This window comes from Thalassophryne amazonica, chromosome 14 (assembly GCF_902500255.1).
Source record: "Thalassophryne amazonica chromosome 14, fThaAma1.1, whole genome shotgun sequence".
Classification (NCBI taxonomy): domain Eukaryota; kingdom Metazoa; phylum Chordata; class Actinopteri; order Batrachoidiformes; family Batrachoididae; genus Thalassophryne; species Thalassophryne amazonica.
The window spans coordinates 97296189-97317617 of NC_047116.1; the positions used below are offsets into that span (position 1 = coordinate 97296189).

Sequence of the window (21429 nt, forward strand, 5' to 3'; positions counted from 1 at the left end):
ACCCCATTCCTACCAGGCTGCTCAAGGAAGCCCTACCATTAATTAATGCTTCGATCTTAAATATGATCAATCTATCTTTATTAGTTGGCTATGTACCACAGGCTTTTAAGGTGGCAGTAATTAAACCATTACTTAAAAAGCCATCACTTGACCCAGCTATCTTACCTAATTATAGGGCAATCTCCAACCTTCGTTTTCTCTCAAAAATTCTTGAAAGGGTAGTTGTAAAACAGCTAACTGATCATCTGCAGAGGAATGGTCTATTTGAAGAGTTTCAGTCAGGTTTCAGAATTCATCATAGTACAGAAAAAGCATTAGTGAAGGTTACAAATGATCTTCTTATGGCCTCAGACAGTGGACTCATCTCTGTGCTTGTCCTGTTAGACCTCAATGCTGCTTTTGATACTGTTGACCATAAAATTTTATTACAGAGATTAGAGCATGCCATAGGTATTAAAGGCACTGTGCTGCGGTGGTTTGAATCATATTTATCTAATAGATTACAATTTGTTCATGTAAATGGGGAATCTTCTTCACAGACTAAGGTTAATTATGGAGTTCCACAAGGTTCTGTGCTAGGACCAATTTTATTCACTTTATACATGCTTCCCTTAGGCAGTATTATTAGATAGCATTGCTTAAATTTTCATTGTTACGCAGATGATACCCAGCTTTATCTATCCATGAAGCCAGAGGACACACACCAATTAGTTAAATTGCAGGAATGTCTTACAGACATAAAGACATGGATGACCTCTAATTTCCTGCTTTTAAATTCAGATAAAACTGAAGTTATTGTACTTGGCCCCACAAATCTTAGAAACATGGTGTCTAACCAGATCCTTACTCTGGATGGCATTACCCTGACCTCCAGTAATACTGTGAGAAATCTTGGAGTCATTTTTGATCAGGATATGTCCTTCAATGCGCATATTAAGCAAATATATAGGACTGCTTTTTTACATTTGCGCAATATCTCTAAAATTAGAAAGATCTTGTCTCAGAGTGATGCTGAAAAACTAATTCATGCATTTATTTCCTCTAGGCTGGACTATTGTAATTCATTATTATCAGGTTGTCCTAAAAGTTCCCTGAAAAGCCTTCAGTTAATTCAACATGCTGCAGCTAGAGTACTGACGGGGACTAGAAGGAGAGAGCATATTTCACCCATATTGGCCTCTCTTCATTGGCTTCCTGTTAATTCTAGAATAGAATTTAAAATTCTTCTTCTTACTTATAAGGTTTTGAATAATCAGGTCCCATCTTATCTTAGGGACCTCTTAGTACCATATCACCCCGACGCCAGTTGAAGATTCAAGCTTCTCTACTATCACCCCAATAGAGCACTTTGCTCTCAGACTGCAGGCTTACTTGTAGTTCCTAGGGTTTTTAAGAGTAGAATGGGAGGCAGAGCCTTCAGCTTTCAGGCTCCTCTCCTGTGGAACCAGCTCCCAATTCGGATCAGGGAGACAGACACCCTCTCTACTTTTAACATTATGCTTAAAACTTTCCTTTTTGCTAAAGCTTATAGTTAGGGCTGGATCAGGTGATTAGTTATGCTGCTATAGACTTAGACTGCTGGGGGGTTCCCATGATGATTCTCTTTTTGCTGTGTATGCATCACTCTGCATTTAATCATTAGTGATTGATCTCTGCTCTCTTCCACAGCATGTCTTTTTCCTGGTTCTCTCCCCTCAGCCCCAACCAGTCCCAGCAGAAGACTGCCCCTCCCTGAGCCTGGTTCTGCTGGAGGTTTCTTCCTGTTAAAAGGGAGTTTTTCCTTCCCACTGTCGCCAAGTGCTTGCTCATAAGGGGGTCGTTTTGACCGTTGGGGTTTTTCTGTGATTATTGTATGGCTTTTGCCTTGCAATATAAAGTGCCTTGGGGCAACTGTTGTTGCGATTTGGCGCTATATAAATAAAATTGATTTGATTTGATTTGATTTATTGCCCAGCACTGCAAATTTCTTCCCAGCTCGCAGGTTCAAATTTCCTCTGCCACCCAGCACAGATTTTCCAAAATGTGAACTGAAATGTTGCTGAAAAATGTACCAATTCAATCCTATTTCAAGCTTATAGTGTCATACTTTTGTTTTATTTTGCAATTTCAACCACATAATTAAAGAAATAGGAAATATATTTCTTATTTTCTTCATATCTCTGCCACAAACAGCAGAGATCAGTAATCAGCTGCTTTCAGCGCTGAAAGCAGATCAGAACAAAGATACACAGTATTTCTCTCCGCTCTGACTTAAAGGGAAAAAAAAATCAATTAAAATGTTTCATTAAAATAATCCAGAGTGTCAGTGTTTGTAAATGCTGATACATTCAGAAGTTTATGGTTTATTTTGCAGTTTAAAGGCTTCTGTTTCCAAAATGCTCTGAAGAAAAAAATAATGTGGAAAAAAATAAATGTGTTTTAAAGTGAGACTGACAAGATTCTACAGAAGTGGCCTTCAAGACGTTGGCAGGTACAATGTTCCATGTAGTAAAAAAGAAAAAAAATAGGTGCATAATACGCTACCCAATTAACTTTTCTACGTAGGTATGACATTGTGAAATCATCACTGTTTTGGTCACCACATGATGTTGCATCATGGCGCAGTCATGATGTAATTCTGTAGACTTCACGTTACATTCCACCCAGCCTTGGGGATAAGCCAGGAAGTGAGGTGTCACTTCATGACCTGGCTTTAACCGTGTTTTATGACTCATGTCCAGTTCATGTTTGACCACCAGATCTCTGGGCAATGTTGATTTGATAGTAATGAAGCCACAAGTAATGAACAGTCACAATACTGACAGCCAAAGGATTTGGGCTGTCATGCCCTAGGGTATCTTTGGCCTTTAGCCCACGACACACAAAATAAATCCATTAAAAATGTTCTGAGACCTTGCCCTCCATCCTCATAAGTTGAAGTCATGCTGGAGTATGAGGACACTGACAGTTAATAAAAGGAGTCTCAGCAGCAGACTGAGTCATTGTGAAACAGGAAGAGAAAGTCTGACAGGAATGTAAAGTCAATAGAGTGTTCACAGATAAAGATCCATCCACAGAGGACTGAAGGATACCTAGTTTAAAACATGGGGTCTATTTTAGAAAGCAGCCAAACTTGACCAAGATCCAGGCTTTCATTGAGTCTTCTGAGAAGAGTCACATCTCAGTCGCAATATTCATTCCCATGGGACCACAGCCTGTGGAGCTGACAGACATTTCTGACCAGCTCATGAAATACTGAGGTTGCTGAACACAAATATATTACAATGCTGATATCTTTGGACAAAGGTCCAAGTCTACACAAGGTCTCTGGAGAATCCTTTGATAGCACTGAAATGTATCACATAAAGGATTACTCTGGCAGGCTCAGAGGTGGTGTGCTCTTTGTTTTTTGAGGGGATGTCACGTATGATACTACAGCCACGTGGCACGATTTTCTGACCATCATCCACCACATTGCTGCCTGTTGCTGAGGACATCTGTGATGGGACCAAACAAAGGAGATGCCCACATAACACCTGTCTATGGAAGATAGACTCTAAGTTCAGAAGAGAAAGACAGACCAAAGGTCTGGATGTTGACCACAGGGGTGTGTAGTTGGACCACAGGCTGAACTGTCAACCCAAATCCTAACCAAAACTCCTCAACCCTAAAGCCTTACCCCAAACCCTAACCCTAACTCTGCCCACAGTATCTACTGGACCTTGAGTACATTCACTGAGGATATTCTGCTCTCGTCATCCAACCAGAGTCCATCAAAAGGCACAAAGTGAAGTCAAAGATCTCCTTAGTTCCAGTGCAGTAAATTTGTTTTGAAAAATGTTTTGGCTGATCGTGTGAAAGGGTCACTGCTCCGGCTTTTCATGTAGGAATAAGATAACTGTGACTCATTAACCAGCTGGTCCAGACCAAGAACACCAGTGCAGAGAACCAGTAGGGTGGTATGTAGCATGTGGATTTACTGTGAGTCCCAGCAGGAAGTGTCAAAGCACAATTAAACAGACCGATAGAACAGGAAACAATTGACTTGGTCACTTATTTATGAGAAATCAGTCCAACCAGAGAGAGTGTCCTGAGAGGGAGCAGCAAAGAATTGTACACAAACACGATCAGAGGTTCCAAGCACAGTGAGCATACCGGGTGACCAAAACCAGGAACGGGAGCCTAAAATCATCAGTCAGAGAGCAGGCACAAAGCTAAACAATCTGGCATACAGGTAACACTCGGAGAGAATACTGACCCCCCACAGGGGTCAGTATTGGGTCCAAAACTGTTTCTAATTTATATAAATGATATTGTCAATGTTTCCAAAATATTAAAATTAGTATTATTTGCAGATGACACAAGCATTTTTTGTTCACGGGGGGGATTTGCAGGAGTTACTGAGGAGGATCAGTATAGAAATGGGAAAATTGAAAATATGGTTTGACAGAAACAAATTATCATTAAACTTAAGTAAAACAGAATACATGTTATTTGGCTATTGTAATACAGGCATACAGGTTCAGTTACAAGTCGAGGGGGTAGATATTGAAAGGGTACATGAAAATAAGTTTCTGGGGGTGATAATAGATGATAAGATAAACTGGAAGACTCATATAAAACATATACAAAGTAAACTGTCAAGAAGCATTTCAGTTCTAAACAAAGCGAAACATATTCTGGACCACAACTCACTCCGCATTCTTTACTGCTCACTGGTTTTACCATATTTACAGTACTGTGCAGAGGTATGGGGTAATACTTATAAAGGTACAACACAATCACTATCAGTAATGCAGAAAAGAGCTATAAGAATTATTCATAATACTGGCTATAGAGATCATACAAATCCACTATTTTTACAATCCAAATTCTTAAAATTCACAGACTTGGTTCATTTTCAAACAGTACAAATTGTGTATAAAGCAATAAACAATTTACTTCCAGCAAATATTAAAAAATATGTTTTTTAACAGATCAGGGGATTACAGTCTGAGGGGGAAATTTAATTTAAAGCATCAGTGGGCACGAACAACATTAAAAGGTTTCTGTATTTCTGTCTGTGGGGTGAGGATGTGGAACAGATTGGGAGTGGGGCTCAAGCAATGTCCAAGCATGAACCAGTTCAAACAGCGGTACAAAAATATGTTTTTTTCTAGGTATAGGGAGGAGGAAGGGTAATGAGGGTTAGGGTGTTTTTGTTTTTTGCTTCGGCTTGTAAATATATAGTATTTTGTATGTAAGTAGGTATGTGTAGGTGTATATTTATGTTTGTGTATATATATGTGTATATATATGTATATATGTATATGTGTGTTTATGTGTATATATGTGTATGTATATGTGTATGTATGTTGATGTGTGTATGTATATATATATATATATATATATATATATATATATATATATATATATATATATATATATATATATATATCGGTTTAGGTGTGTAGGAATCTATGTGTATATGTGGCAAAGGGTATTACTGGTTGTGGGGAAGAAGGGGTAGGGATAAATAAGCTGATGCTTCACCCTACCCCTTTTCGGACATGTTGGGTACACAGTAGGAACTTTTTTGTTGTTATCTTTACTGATCTATCTTGTAATTGTTGTTGTATCAAATGTTCGAAATAAACAGTTTTCATTCATTCATTCATTCATTCATTTTCATTCATTCATTCATTCATTCAGAGAGGTTATAAAGGCCAGCAAACTATTAACTGCGAAAGTGGAGTGAGACATGAACCTGGAAACCACAAACAGGAAGTCAAGCTATGTGATGCAAACCAGGATGAGATGTCAGAGTAAGAGCGTGGGAGACAAGTTAACACAGGAGAGAGCAACAGTAGAGTCTGTGAAGAGAAACGAACACTCAGGAAAGTGACTAGAGAGCAGTGAATGAAAGAGGAAAATTACCCATGGAAAACACTCACAAACCCAGACTAGCCAGAAACCAGAATCCAACACCAGAAATGTAACCCATGACACCAACCTGTGGCTCACTAAATGACTGGCTCAGAAGTGGAAGAAAATTGTAAGACTGTTCCAGTGTTTTAACCTAACATGACCAACGTACATTTTCTGTGTTGATATTTATACTCACAAATCTTCAATGTTGTTTTAACTGTAATTAATGATAACAATCGATCAGCAGAAATCACAGTGTCTTTTCCATTTTCATTCTTTACCTTCTATGTTTATCCCCTCTGTTGTTTTGTGCAGACCCATTTGTCATTAGCCTTCCATCTCAGTATATAATGACAGTCAGAATGTGTCTGACATTCCTCACTTTAAATATTAAGTGGACTGCATGTATATAGTGCTTTATAATAATGCCTCACATTCACCCCGATGTCAAGCTGCTGCCATACAAGGTGCTCACTACACATCGAGAGCAACTAGTGGATTAAGGACCTTGCCCAAGGGCCCCTAGTGATTTTCCAGTCCGTTTGGGATTTGAACCAAGGATCTTCTAGTCTCAAGCCCAACACCTTAACCACTAAACCATCATCCCCCATCTGTATTCTTTGCACTGCAGCCACAATTTCTGTGACAAAATAAATAAATGGGATTATTTCAGATGTTGTTGGAATGTGAAGCTTGTGTTTCTCCGTGTTGGTAAATGGGATGAGAACACATTTTACTGGTCGTGCTGCTCCACCCTATATCAAGCACCAAAAATAGCAACAATTTCTAAGAAATTGTGTCAGTTCTGAACTTCAAAAATAACACTTTTTTATGTTTCAGAGACAACAGAAATTAATTAGGCAGGTCTTTTGTTTTGTGTCCTGTCCTTTCCCAGGGTCTCCACAGCAGATCTAGTGTCTAGGCTTTGCACAGGATACCTGTTTATGTACATGGAGAAGGGGGCATGGGTGGCCTTGAACCAGGGACCTCCTGTTTTGTTTAACTCAGAGGTCTCAAACATTTTTCAGAAAGGGCCAAGGGGCTGCAGGCTTTCTTTTCAACCACCCATGATTTCACTGATTAACATCACTTTGAAATCACCTAGTGGAGTGGGTGGCTGCAAAGAAAGCCTGCACCCTGTTGGCCCTTTCTGGAGTGAGTTTCAGACCTCTGGTTTAACCCTTATAAACAAAAGCTAACTATCCACAATATGAGTACATTATACATCAAAAATGGCAAGGTAATGGTAATAGTCAGCAACAAGAAAACTCACAAGGAGAAACGATGCTTGAAGTCCTGTCGAGAGCAAGATGTTCTGGTACTGGAGTGACCAGAGATCAAGGGTTAAATAATGCAAAACATAACCATTACTGAAACAGGCGTTCACATAAACAGGAAATGGGGGTGCGTGTGATGTAGAAGAAAGCCTTGGAAAATATTGACAAAAAAAAGCATCAACAAAAGTGACTGAATGTGACTGTGACAGCAGTCAAAGCTCAATGTTATAATTCATGTATTTTCAATATTTCTTTATGTTAACATTCACTTAAGATTCTGTAGTAAATACTGTTTGTTTATACCTCATTCTAACACATACACACACACACACACAGAGAGAGAGAGAGAAACATTTATTCTTAAGGTTACTTCGAACCAGAGAGAAAAAATTAAAGCAGCAAACCCAACCACATGCAGCTTATTGATGGAGGCTTTGTTTTGTTTTTTTCCTGATCTCTGGCTTGCTGAGAAATAACAAACGCAGTTTGAGGATCAGACATTGTTAGAGCATGGTTACATGGTCAGAAGTCCAAAATCAGCATCAGTATATACACACACACATACACACAAGCAGTGTGTCCCTCCTGACTCTATAAAACTCAAACCCTTTCGTACTGAAAACCCACTGCTGCTGAATTGTAATTTGTGTGATTTTTGTTCTTGACTTCCTGCCTTGGTCTGTCAGACTGAAGGTCATCTGTGCTTGTCTGAGTAAGTGATGTTGCATTAAACGTGGAGGAAAGATGAGAGCAGGAAATGAGGAAAATAAAGGAAGCAAAAAGAGAGGAGGGTCCACGAGAAAAAAAGAAAGAGGAAAGATACTACAGAGAAGACAGAGCAGTTCAGCACCATGGACAGCTCACACCGAGTCTGGCACCTCAGACACAACTGCAACAGAAAGATCCATTATTTATTTGGACATTTAAAAAAATACAGGTTTGTTTTCAGAAAAGGTGTTAATATTATTCGTTTTTGTATTTATCTGTGTTTAATATTAAGAAGAAGAGCCTTTATTGTCATTGTACATACATACAATGAAATTTGTCCTCTTCATTTAACCATCCTAATTACAGGTAGACACAATCCAACCACTAGGAGCAGTGTGCAGCCACATGTACACTGTTGATAAGCTCCAGCCGGAGCCCATGACCCTTAACTGGAGTAAGCAGACAAAGATGAGTGAGTGAGTGAGTGAGTGAGTGAGTGAGTGAGTGAGTGAGTGAGTGAGTGAGTGAGTGAGTGAGTGAGTGAGTGAGTGAGTGAGTGAGTGAGTGAGCAAAATATTTGTGGATGTGCATTCACCAGTGAATCATAAAAAGAACTCACATTTGTTCATTAAATTGTATTTTTCATTGATACGTATAACTTATCACGTCTGTTTATGTATCACGCCCCAGTGTATCGGTATAAATAAGATATTTATCACATACTACAATAAAAATAAAGAACAATAATCATACACATGAATCATGTAGAATGAATAATGCAGGAAAATCATGTAGATATGTACATTATGGAATGTTCTTGTGTCTCTCACTAAAGTCCTGAGTGTCCTCTTCACTAACTTCTTGGTGTCTCACAGCTTCAGTGTGAGACTCAAGTTGTAGAATTCTCTCTGCTGGGGAGGTTAAAGCTCTCTCACCTTGATCAGACATCCTGGTTGAATGAAATGATCTGGATTCTGTATCAGGATCCTGCACTTGTCACCAGGGTAACACAAAATGGGGGCGTGTCATTGGTGGGGCCGGGAAATCGGGGCTCCTGATTAGATGAAAAGCAGGGTGTTACAAAGCCTGGTGTTTTCAGTGTCTTTTTTGTATTGCCCTGTTTTAAGTTTTGTATCGCCCTGATTTTATTGCCACAGTTCCCAGGTCAGTAAAATTGATAGGAAAAGTGTGTGATTTATCAGCCCTATTTTTTGTTGTATCTCATGAGGGCTGGTTTGTTGTTATATGTGATACAGAACAATTGCTCATTCAATACTGTTGTGAAAGTGTAGTGACACGGACCCACAACAGGGGGCGCAAATGAACGGTCAATAGATGAGCCAAAATATAACAATTTAATGTTGTGAAGGTGCACAACGAATACACAGACAATCTCAGAATATGATTACAGTCAATCCACAAAGGTGACGTGTGGGCAGGCTCGAGCATAGAAGACGTCTGTCCTGAGAAGAGCCGGAACCACACGATTTCCGCCGCCACCGAACCTGGTGAATACTGGAGCCGCCAAGTCCCGAATTCCCAGGTGATCACCGTCCCCGACTGTCGGATCTGGTACTGCTGGCGAAGAACAAAGACAGTCAAGTGTGGGTGTGTCTACACCCAGTAACAATAACGGTGGGAATGCCACCTCCACCTCTCACTCAATATGCTGATGAATTTACAGTGATCCCTCAGAGGAAAAGAGTGCCGTCCTGCACTCACTCAGCCTCCACAGGAAGAGGGACCGGTACTCCTGCAAACACTCACAATATACAGCTTATAAGTAAACACAAATGGCTGAGGATATTACCTCCATTGAAGTACGATATCTCGGCGATGAGGTGGAGATGACGTCTGGGTTTTATGGAGTGGGATGATGAAGAATGAGTGACAGCTGTCAGGACATAATGAGTAACCGGCTGTGTCCATGGCGGCAGCGCCCTCTCGTGCCTGAAGCCCGCACTTCAGGCAGGGCGCCCTCTGGTGGTGGGCCAGCAGTACCTCCTCTTCTGGCGGCCCACAACAAATACAGTGTGAGACTGAAGTTATTTGCAATCATTCTCTTTTAGGTTACCTTGTTCTTGGCTTATAAGAAAAAAAAATCCCTTTCTGTAGTGAGAGAATAATATGAGTGAAGTGTCGCGCAGCGGCGCAAAGCTCACTCATGGTACAGGGCGTCCTAAACAGGAAGTGCCAATTTTCAAATCCACAGTAAAACAGGAAATGTTCAAATGTCAAACACTTCCTGCATTGACAGACGAGATCCCATGGAATCTCACAGGAACTCAGTGGCAAGTTCACACTCAAAGAGGAAGTGCCAATTTATCAGTCACAGTGAAACAGGAAATGTTCAAATGTCAAACACTTCCTAGCATGGGTGGAGCTAGAGAGGAGGCCGGGGTTTCACTGGACTCCCCTAAAATCTGATTGGACACAGATGATCGACATGTCACAGCACCACACGTCTGGTTGAAAGAGCTGCATTTTCAAATCAGTGAGTCACATTGACTGCTAGGTTCCTCCTGTCCAGTAGTGGGTGCTGTGTACCACAAAAGTTCTAATCCAGCTTAGAAGAAGAAGAAAAATGTTTACTTCAGATTTGAACTGAACACATCATTTGAACTATGGACTTCTAATCACACCAAACTTATATTGGTGAGTAAACGACTGTATTTTATGTCAGAAATGAGGTCCAGGTTGTTAAAAGCAGCATTTCTCCTTTAATTCAGGTTGTCTTATATACACATGTTTAAACTAACAGGCAGCAGCTGGTTCATGCTTTGTTGGCTTATTAGTGCAGCAGATAACTGAAACAATCCTTCAAATGGTGATACAAGCATCAAATTTAGCACAAATACAGCTGGAGCAAAAATTAATGGAGCAACTTTAACTTTTGACCCCTGTATAAACTGAAACTGACCTTTGTAACCTTTCTTGCTGCTTTTACCTCATAACTCCATAACATTCAGTCACAGATTGTCCGAACTTTACCTTTTTTGGAATCTTTATGATCAGGCAAATAATGGGGTGTAGTTTTCTATATGATTGGAGCATCTTTTAATTTAGACCAGGGGTGGGCAACTTGTTCCAGAAAGGGCCAAGAGGGTGCAGGTTTTCTTTGCAGCCACTGACTCCACCAGGTGATTTCACTGATTAACTGATTCCATCTGCTCAAAGTGATATTAATCAGTGAAATCACCTGGTGGAGTCAGTGGCTGCAATGAAAACCTGCACCCTCTTGGCCCTTTCTGGAACAAGGTGGCACCCCTGATTTAGACCCCTGTGTAATTCTTCAATTGCAGGATTCCACTCTAAATATTCTCTTATCTGCTGAACTATATATGAGATGTAAGATGTTGCTCCTCACTGTTTCTCAATTGCCCTCAAAAGTATTGGAACACTTGGTATTTCACACATTTTAATTTGTTTATTCCATTTCAAATCCTTTTTTTTTTCTAAAATTATCTTCCTTAACTCAAACTGAAAGCAAATCTCTACAACTTGATATAAATTAATTAAAAATCTAAAATCCAGCTTCCTGATGAAGTGGTGTAGAGGAGGATTTTCTTCAAAAGACCTGAAAGTTCAGCGACAATTTGACAGAAAGTACATTTGAGATGAAAGACTAGATTTGATGTTTTGGTGAAAGAAACTTTTGTATTTCTTCATAATTGATGTAAATAAAGTCCAAGACATATTCAGTGACTTGGAAATGTTTATGTTTCATCCCCTGACATGTCTGAAGAAAACTGGCAATAAAACTGATTATTATTTACAGGTTTTATCAAGTTTTAGAGATTTGCTTTGAGATTGAGTTTGAAGAAGATAATTTTAGAAATTTTTATTCTTTCTTTCTTTCTTTATTTCTAGTATTTAAAATGGCATAAACAAATTAAATTGTGTGAAATTAAAAGTGTTCCAATACTTTTGGAGGACACAGTATCCTAACCTTATGACAAGTGCAAAATGAGTGTGGGATTATTACTGTTTTGTTTAAGAAGGTTTAATTTTCACTGTTGCTGCACTTTGTGTCAAATCATAGTCATATCATATATCATATTGATATGAAAATTCAGTAAGGTATATCTTCTATTATACATTCCAAATCTAAGGTGGAACTCTACTAGTGTTTACTAAGGTACAAAAAATATCTTTAAAAAAGAGAGTAGAGCCACTTAGGTGCCTGGTCTTGAGAACCAGGGATGGTAGGTTGAAAAGCTTTTTTATCCCATGGGAACTCTGCCTACCCAGCTAAGCGACTCAAGAATATGGACAGTATGTATATAAGTGACATTTACATGACAGTTTATATGACAATATTGAGATATGATCATTTGGCCATATTGTACAGCCCTACTGTCAACTAGCTGAAAACATTGAGTATTAATTTAGATCTACATTAAAAAAAAATGCTTAAAGTGGCAGGAGGTTAAGAAGGCTGTAATGAGGGGGTCAGCTGAAAAGCAAAAAAAGAAAAATGCTTAAAAAGGTGGAGAGTGTGGGGAGCAGAGCCCCTCCAGAAAGGGGCTGAAAGGCAAAATAAGGAAAATGCTTAAAAAGGTGGGGGGTCTGGGGGAGCATATCACCCCAGAAGCTAAAATGTTCTAGTCATACTCATGCTCCCAAGAACGATTTTACTGAAAAAAAAAAGTGTGAAGGACCTAAAGGACATGGTTAGATGGCGAGGAGCTTTTTCAAGTATGTCAGAGGCAAATACAGAAAAATGCTTTAAAAGGCAGGGGTCTGAAAGGTTTTTGCCATGCTAATGCTCCCCTGAAGCATTTACTCAAAATAAAGTCTGAGGAATCTAAATGATATGGTGAGATGCTGACGAGCTTCGCTCATTCATGCCACATGTCATGACATATACATATTAAACATAGGAAGTTGGTTAACCTTTCAAAAAATAAAGTTTGAGGATTCTAAGAAACAATGATCACCGCACGATTTTCTCCTCAAAACAATGTGCACGCTCAGCAGTCGGACACAGGTGTGAGCAGCGTGCACAGACATCAGCCGTCTGATGCCGTTCATGTTTTTTGATTCCGCTGTCACCTGCTTCACTGAGTTTCACTGCTCCGGTTCCACCAAACACTGTCATTTTTCTTTATTTAACTTTTATTGTCAGTTCCTTCTTTGTTCCAGCCACATTTCCTGCCATCCTTCCTTTTTCTTATGTCGAATATGTGCCTTAACTTTTATCAAATCAATTTTATTGGAATAATTTAAGTGCCCGCCTGTACTTGTCTTTCTCTGTTAGGGTGGCTGCATGAACTGGCCAAACGTCTGGGGAGTCCTTACTTCCTGTCCACCCTGACAACAGTGGTCCCATCCACAGTCAGCAGCCTTCCAGCCAATAGCAGCCAATGGAATGGGTCAGGATCAGAGGTCAGGGAGCAAGCCAGCTGGAACTCCACCAATTATGACGGAAATGTATCTGGAACTGAGGCTGTGCCGGGGACAGAAGCAGCGGGTGCTGGTTTTGGGGTGCTGGTTGGGGGCCCCTCAGTGCGCAGCAGCTATGTGACATCACTCTACTTCGCTCTGAGTAGTCTGACCAGCGTGGGATTTGGAAATGTCTCCGCGAACACGGACTCAGAGAAGATCTTCTCCATCTGCACTATGCTCATTGGAGGTGAGTTTGTGTCGTCTTTGACTGCTGGGTGCCCTTCACCAAGCCTTCCCGTCCTTCAGTGTGTATGTGTGTTGTGTTCCTCCCGTGCCTGGATGGATAAATGTGGCTGTCAAATTATGTACTAGTCCTTCAGATAGGTCCTTAATCCCCATGTTGCTCCCATCATAGATAATTTGTTTTACAGCATTTATATTATTATTATTACTTTGTACAGTAACTTGACCAGTAGCAGATCAGACCATTAGACCAGGAACATGCACTCAAAAACGGTGTCATCACATCTTTCATTCAAAGGAGCCTCCCTGTATCCTGATTAGCAAACAACCAGACAGTCTGTCTGCACCTTCTTTCCACAGGTGATAAGTGAACATCCTCTCAGCCTTCTCCAGTTGCTGGAGTCCTCAGCACTAGATCATGCCCAGGGAAGCATGCCGTGTGGCTATAGTCTCATAACTGATGTCCTCTCACAAAGCAAGTAGTGTGCATCTTCTGAGTCTCCCAAAGTAATCATTCATTTGACATAAAATTATTCCAGCTGTAGTTAGTAATCATCCAGAGAGAACTAGTAGCTATGATAACTAGCCATCCCCTTACATTAACACCCAGGTCTCACAGCTGTATCATAAGACTCAAACCACAAGGACACAAAAGACTTGAAACTTGATTTCTCCAAAGGTATTGGCATCACCAAACACCTCCATCCAGTGATCTCATGACTCTAAGCATTGCCAGGCATCTCTCAATCATTACTTTCATTATAAGATGACAAGTTCAACACTTTTGGACAAACGGATACACTTGTATCCAGGTGGGTTGCTGATGAGCTTCTCCCCTGAACATAAACACCTGAACATCAATGAAATCACCTGCTGAGGTGATTGGTTGCAAGGGAAACCTGCAGTGTCTTGGCCCTTCATGGCACATGATTGTCCACCTCTGCTCTAGATGCTGAAACATTTTGTAGCCCTCAAATTCTTGTAAAGTGAATTACGCTGAACTAGTCCATCAGGGCCGCCAGTTCTATGTGATCCAGTACAGTCCTCATTATAGCTCTGCTGTGTTGTAATGTAACGAAGTAGAAATACTTCGTTACTGTACTTAATTAGAATTTTGACGTATCCATACTTTACTTCATTATTTACATTTCTGGCGACTTTTGCTTTTACTCGCCTACATTTCCTCAATAAAATGTATACTTTTACTCCGATACATTTCCCTGAACTATCTTTGTTACTCATTACTACAACATAAAAGTAGAAGAAATTTGTTTGCAGCTGGAGTGCAGCGGTATGCTGTACTGGGAAGACATGCCTCTAAAGCCAGAGCGCAGAGATACGCCTTCCACCCCTGCAGCATAGTGCCGCGTTTGACATAAAAGAAGTTTAAAAGACAAAAAAATAAAAGATGCGCCCCCGCTGAGGAAGAGTGTGGAGGGTGAAAAGGGGGCCATCTGCACTCTGGACTCCAAACGAGCAGACGCTGACACACACATACACATAGTTGGGCTCCTGCTGGAGTTCAGCGCACAATCGGAGTTAACACACACTTAAAGGGAAAACTTCAGCACCGTCAGAACTGGCCGGAGTGGCTGTTTTTGTTTAATTTATTTTATTTGAAATTTTCGCAGAGAAGCGCTGTGTAAAAGTAGCACTGCGTTTAGGATTCAAGGCCACAACGAATGCCATGTTTGGTTGCTTTGCAGTGGTTGGTGGTGGTGGTGATCATGGGAATAGACACTGGAATGGACGTCACGTGACTAGCGGCGTGCCGCACGGCGGCCATTACTAAGGGTGAACAGAGCGCCTTGAGCCAGTTAAACAGAAGCGAAATGAGGGGAAAAAAGGCAGCCAGTGCTTCACCATCAACTGCACCGACTACAAAAACAAATTCTCTAATACTAAAATGAACTGTACAAGAGCCTTAATGTAATTATGTAAAACAAATGTCTATTTTAAAGTCGTTATGTCGCAATTTAATATTGATATACTGAGACTATAATGCAATGCCATAAGTTCTTTTCATTAAGCTGCATTCACGTGCATACAGATATGGAAACAAAAATGTTTAAATACATATATATATATATATATATATATATATATATATATATATATATATATATATATATATATATATATATATATATATATAGTTGCAGTTGTTGTTTAATATGATATGAAAATTCAGTAAGGTATATCTTATACATTATATTCCAATTCTAAGGTGGAACTATGCTAGTATATAAAGGTATATCTAAATATCTAAAAAGGAAGAGTAAAATAGGAGAGTAGAAAAGAGTAGAGTAGAGCCACATAGGTGCCTGGTCTTGAGGACCAGGGATGGTGAATGGCTTTATATCTACTTGTAATAAAATGTTAGTAAAAATTATATATATGTTGTTGTCATTAAAAGACTAGCAGTAATATTACAGTGGAAAAAGCAGCAAGATAAATGAGCACAATGGGAAGACATACTTCAGATTTATATTTTAATACATAAGGATTTTTATCCGAGCTTTTAATCAGCTTGAATACAATTTACAAGGCTTCATTTATAAAAATCCATCAAGAATTATGATGACAGGAAAAAAAAAAACACAGTAAAGTCCCCAAATTTCCACACTTTACATAAAACATTTATTTTTTCTACCTGGGCATGTATGGGTTCATTAGAAAGAGCAATGAAAGGGCTTTAAAACAAGCTAGTTTTTATTAAATCTGTTAATGAATAGCGACAATAGAGCGAAAAAAGCAGCACAGTTTGTCATAATTTCCCCCAAATTTCTGAATTTTACATAAAAGGTTTTTTTTTCACCCACACATGCATAGGTTCATTGAAAAGAGCTTTCAAAGGGCTTTAAAACAAGCCTACATTCATTAATCTCCGTTAAGAAATAGCAACGCTAGTGCAAAAAAAGTGGTCAGTTTATTATTGATGATCTGCACATCTCCACCCTTAGTAATGGCGCCTTCCTGTCCTGTCCTTCCTAAATAACTGTTCTGCTTCACAAGAGCCTGGCTGTTGTGTTTAACAGAAAAGTGTCTGTGGGTCTTCCAGGAAAAAGAACGGTGGGTTTAGGGGTATGCCTCTAGCCCTATGGATTGAGACACTCCTCCGCCTTAGGAGAAAAAAAACTGCCGTCTTTACTGTTTGTTAACATGGCAACCAAAATGCAACTTGTTGCAGTAGCCTGTTTGCTCTTTTTATTTTTTCACCTTTGTGTGTAAATGCAAAGAAATAGAAGAAGTCGCAGATTTCTTCGACGCATCGCAATCATGTCAATTAATGTAATTAATTTGTTAAATTTATTTCTATTAAATATGGTCTGCTTTAAGATGTTTTTATTCTGTGATTTTCGTTTTGTAAAAATCTATAAATCAGTAACTATCTCAGCATAAATATGTATCACACACACACATCTTATGACCAAAATGTGCAGGCAGACCTATACTAGTCCAGCCCCCGCCTTCCTGCTGAGGCCAGGCAGCGTTATTATTACCTACCTGCAGTGAAATGTTTGTGTGTATGAGCGTGGTAAGGACTGGCCCTGAACCTGCTGCCATCATTCCATGTGTAATTAAAGCTTCAGCAACCACGACTAAAGTGCTGAGCTACTCATCTATTCAAAATGACATCCAGAGCTGATCAATTTTTAAATGCAATTAAACTGCTGCTGGATTCTGATGTCATGCTGTGTACACTTACTCCAGTATGAACCCAAAGATTAATGAGGGGAACTACAGAAAGACATTTCACTTTATCTCTCACGGTCTGCATCTGAGCAGATGTGACACAACATTAGTTTGTGGAATGGTATTTGAAAGGTTAACTTCTGTTTTTCTTTTACAGCTTAAAAAAAACAGAAATATGATTTTCCTCTAACTGGTTGTTGGCGATACACAGTGGAGCTCATTAGATGTGAATCAGATGTGACTGAAAGTGTTCAGATAATATCTCTTTCAAGCTGACTGTGATTGTTCACATCACGATGAAAACGCCGCTCAAAGACAAACACGTCCACACACACCGAAGATACTTTCATACTCTGTGTTCTTGAACATACACAAAAAAACTAGAATTACAGTTAAAAAATCCTTCTTTTTAATACCACATATCATTTTCTTCAGGTGTAATCAACACTGACAGCAAAAAAGATGACTTACTTTCACTGAAAAGGTGTTTATTTGACTGATTAAAAAATATGCGATCAGAACGGGAACAAGAGAATTTGGCTCAGTTTATGAACTTTGCCTGGGTTACTGTTGGGTTAGGGTTAAGGTAGGCCAAGTTCTCTTCTATCCATCAGAACAGCTTCAATTCAAGTCTTTAACACAGCTCCAAAGCACAAGTCATCACAAAGTGTAAGGTTTAGATCTTACCCAGAGGCATCATATGACCTCTGCTTCACTTTGTCCTTTGGCAGAGGTAATTGTGAAAACTAGTAGATCACAATGAAAGACACATTGACAGGTTTTCCCTTCTGTTTTTAATCATGCATAGACAGCAGGCTGAACCTTTCCCTCTGTCCCCGCAGCACTGATGCATGCGGTGGTGTTTGGTAACGTGACCAGCCATCATCCAGAGGATGTACTCACGCCGATCGCTGTACCACACCCGCACCAAAGACCTGAAGGACTTCATCAGGGTTCACCGGCTGCCCAAAGCCTTGGAACAGCGGATGCTGGAGTGTTTCCAGACAACCTGGTCTGTCAATAATGGAATTGATGTCAGTGAGGTCAGTCACACCTTTATTTCTTCAGCTACACAATACTAGACAGTGGTGCCCAGAAGTATATGAACCTTAATAGGAATGACATCAAATTTTTAAAAAGTTTAAATAAATTTATTATCATTATTGTTGTTGCTGTTGGTAATAACAGTAATAATAATATGCAATAATAAGAATAAGAATATTCTTTCTTCTATATTGTAATAGCCAAGTGTGCGTGTGTGTGTTGTGTGTGTGTGTGTGGTGTGTTGTGTGTGTGTGTGTGTGTGTGTGTGTGTGTGTGTGTGTGTGTGTGTGTGTGTGTGTGTGTGTGTGTGTGTGCGTGCGTGTGTGTGTGCATTTGATCACACAAAAACCGAGGAGAGCTGACATTTGCTGTTTGGTATGCTTATGTATTTTGGGTCAAGAATGAATGCTGCGAAAACAGAAAGTTGATTGGACAAATATTTTTGGAGAAATTAGACATTTTAGCTAACCAATAAACAATGGACATTGTGCTGCAGTGCACCATGGGAGTTTGGGGTTTTAAATGTTGTTATTGTGATTCATGTTAGTTTAACAGTGTTGTTAGTGTTATTGATTTGTGTTTTTGTAGTTCAATTAGATTAGTCAGTTTAGTTAAGTGTTATGTTGCTATTACCATGAGTGAGTAAAGGCTCATGTTGGCATGATGACTGGAATCTGTAGTGGTTTTAATGTGTTCCAACACCATCTTTTTTTTTGTCAAAAGCACCTACTTACAGCACCCTTGAATGAGCACATGCGTGCGTGCGTGCATGCAACTTTGATCACAGACAAATTGGGGGGAGCTGACATTGTATTTTGAGTCAAAGATGAACACTGCGAAAAGGAAAGTAATCAATACGGGTGTAAGTATGGTGAACATGGGAAAAAAAGAATAATCCCTACCAGTTACAAAAAATGCCAGGGGTCAGTGACACTAAAATCTTGAAGGAAAGATTTAATGTATATGGCAGATTTATTTAGACAGACAGATTTAGACGACGACCGGTCTGGTACTGCATCCATCAAACAGTTGAAATCTCCTCCCAAGACTAAAGAATGAGAATTCAAATCAGGAAGCTGAGAGAAGATTTTCTGTAAAAACTCAAAATCATCAAAATTAGGTGCATACACATTAGTGAGAACCACAGGTTTATCACCAAGTTTGCCTGACACGATAATATAACAGCCGTTATTATCAGAGAGGACGCTGGAGGCTACAAAAGGAATATTTTGATTAATTAGTATTGCAGCACCTCTGGCCTTCACATTGAAATTAAAGTGAAAACACTGTCCAGACCAACATTTCCTCAACCGCCATTGATCTTGATCTTTCAGATCACCCCAAAACTGAGCTGCTTCAAACGCGAAAATACTTTTTTATGTTTTCAGGATGGTTTAGCCCTCACATTCCAACTAACAAAAAATAAGATTGTTGTTCATCCACTGTTCATCAAACTAATGCACAGATAAAAGTGACAGTTAGGACAATGAGTAGCCATGGGGGAAACGAAAAAATAAATGAATGTTAAAAAAAAAAAGTGTGTGTGGGGGGGGGCTGTCTGTCTTGAAACACCCCAGAACAAAAAAAAGAAAAAGGAAACAGGTTGCAAAACACAAAAACCACTTTAACTCCATCACTCCTAACATTTATCCAATACAATAACTTCCTTGCTAAGGCTTTTATCTCGCATCATACTAACCGTACACCCCTGAATAACTTGAAGGGCAAATGAAAACCACTATTACTCAAGACATGTAAATGTGCATCAACTATATAATAAAGAAAATGCTAAATAGCTGAAAGCCAACCGCAAACCATCAGACTCAGGCTTCAGTCAGTCGAGGTCCACACAGCCTGACTCACGGCCAGGCGCGCTGCTCTTGCTCTTTGGACCGGATGAAGTTAGTTGCTTCAGAGACTGAGGATAACCACCGTTTCTCATCGCCTGGCAGTGTGACATGTAGCTTCACTGGAAAGAGAAGAGATGGTCGAAGCCCCATCTAGTACAGTTGAGTCATTACATCATGGTATTCTGCCCGTTTCCTCAGCACATTGGCGCTTCATAGAAATGAAGCTCACGTCCCTGGTATTTCACAGAACCAAGCTCCGCGCTTCTCCCATCACTACATCCTTGGTTTGAAAAGTGGTGGAAACGGATGATGACAGGGCGCGGGCGTCCGCCTCACCCCGGTTTTGGCATTGGAATACGATGCGCTCTGTCCAGCTCGAGTGCAGAAGGCAAAACCTGGTCTCCAAATACATCGACAAGAAGCTGGGAAAAGAAGGCGGTCGGCTGTGGTCCCTCAGCGGACTCGGGTAGGCCCATAATTCGAATGTTTGTCGTCTGCTTCTCCCTTCAAGGTCAGAAAGTTTCAACTTCTGCAGCTTGTTTTCCTCACGTAGTTCCGAACTTGTTGCTTTGAGCTGCTCCAAGCATTGGCTAACATCATTAGCGTTGGACTCGAGGTCACTGATACGTTGTCCGTGTCCAGTGACAGTGAATTGGATTGTGTCTAATTTGGTGTCCAGGGACATGAATGAAGACTTGAAGTCAGCTGCAAGTTGTTCCCGAAGCTTTTCAAGTAAATCTGCAACGTGTGTTGCAGTTAATGCTACGCTAGCCTCGTTAGCTGTACCTGCGCCCCCAGAGGAGCACTCCACAGCGTGGTCTTTCCCAAGGGAGTAACTTGATTTTGATATTGGTGGGGACACAAATGTCCTCCAAGACAAAGATTTTTTTTTTTTTTTTTTTTGCATTACCAATCATAAGTTCATGTCATGCAGATGTTATAGGTTAACGAGCCATCCAATGGTTAGGGAGTTGGTCTTTCAATCACAGGGTTGCAGGCTCAAATCCCAACCTTACCTCTCTTTACACCTCCATCCATGACTGGAGTGACCTTGAGCAAAGCAACTAACCCAACATTGCTCCAGCTATACATTAAATTGAATTCATCGAGGATGATATTTAACACGAAGTATTGCAATGACCCTATCTGCTAGTGTTGTGATGTCGTGAATAGGGATGGGGTATTGATAAGATTTTCTCGATATCGATGCCATTATTGATTCTGCTTACGATCCAATTCCTTATTGATACCTCGTGAATTTTGTACTAAAGTAGACTTTACAGGTTTTTCTTTGTATTTCAATTGAGTCTTAAAGTAAATAAATATGAAATTGGTCA

General features: G+C 39.9%; 1 protein-coding gene across 1 annotated transcript in view; it reads left to right on the forward strand.

The window, feature by feature from the left end:
- The window catches only part of kcnh3 (potassium voltage-gated channel, subfamily H (eag-related), member 3), a 404423-nt gene that overhangs the window by 308814 nt on the left and 74180 nt on the right, over window positions 1-21429 (forward strand). The window contains 3 exon segments of the mRNA XM_034186593.1: window positions 13132-13506; window positions 18041-18075; window positions 18077-18241. Coding sequence (XP_034042484.1) covers window positions 13132-13506; window positions 18041-18075; window positions 18077-18241 — 575 coding nt within the window.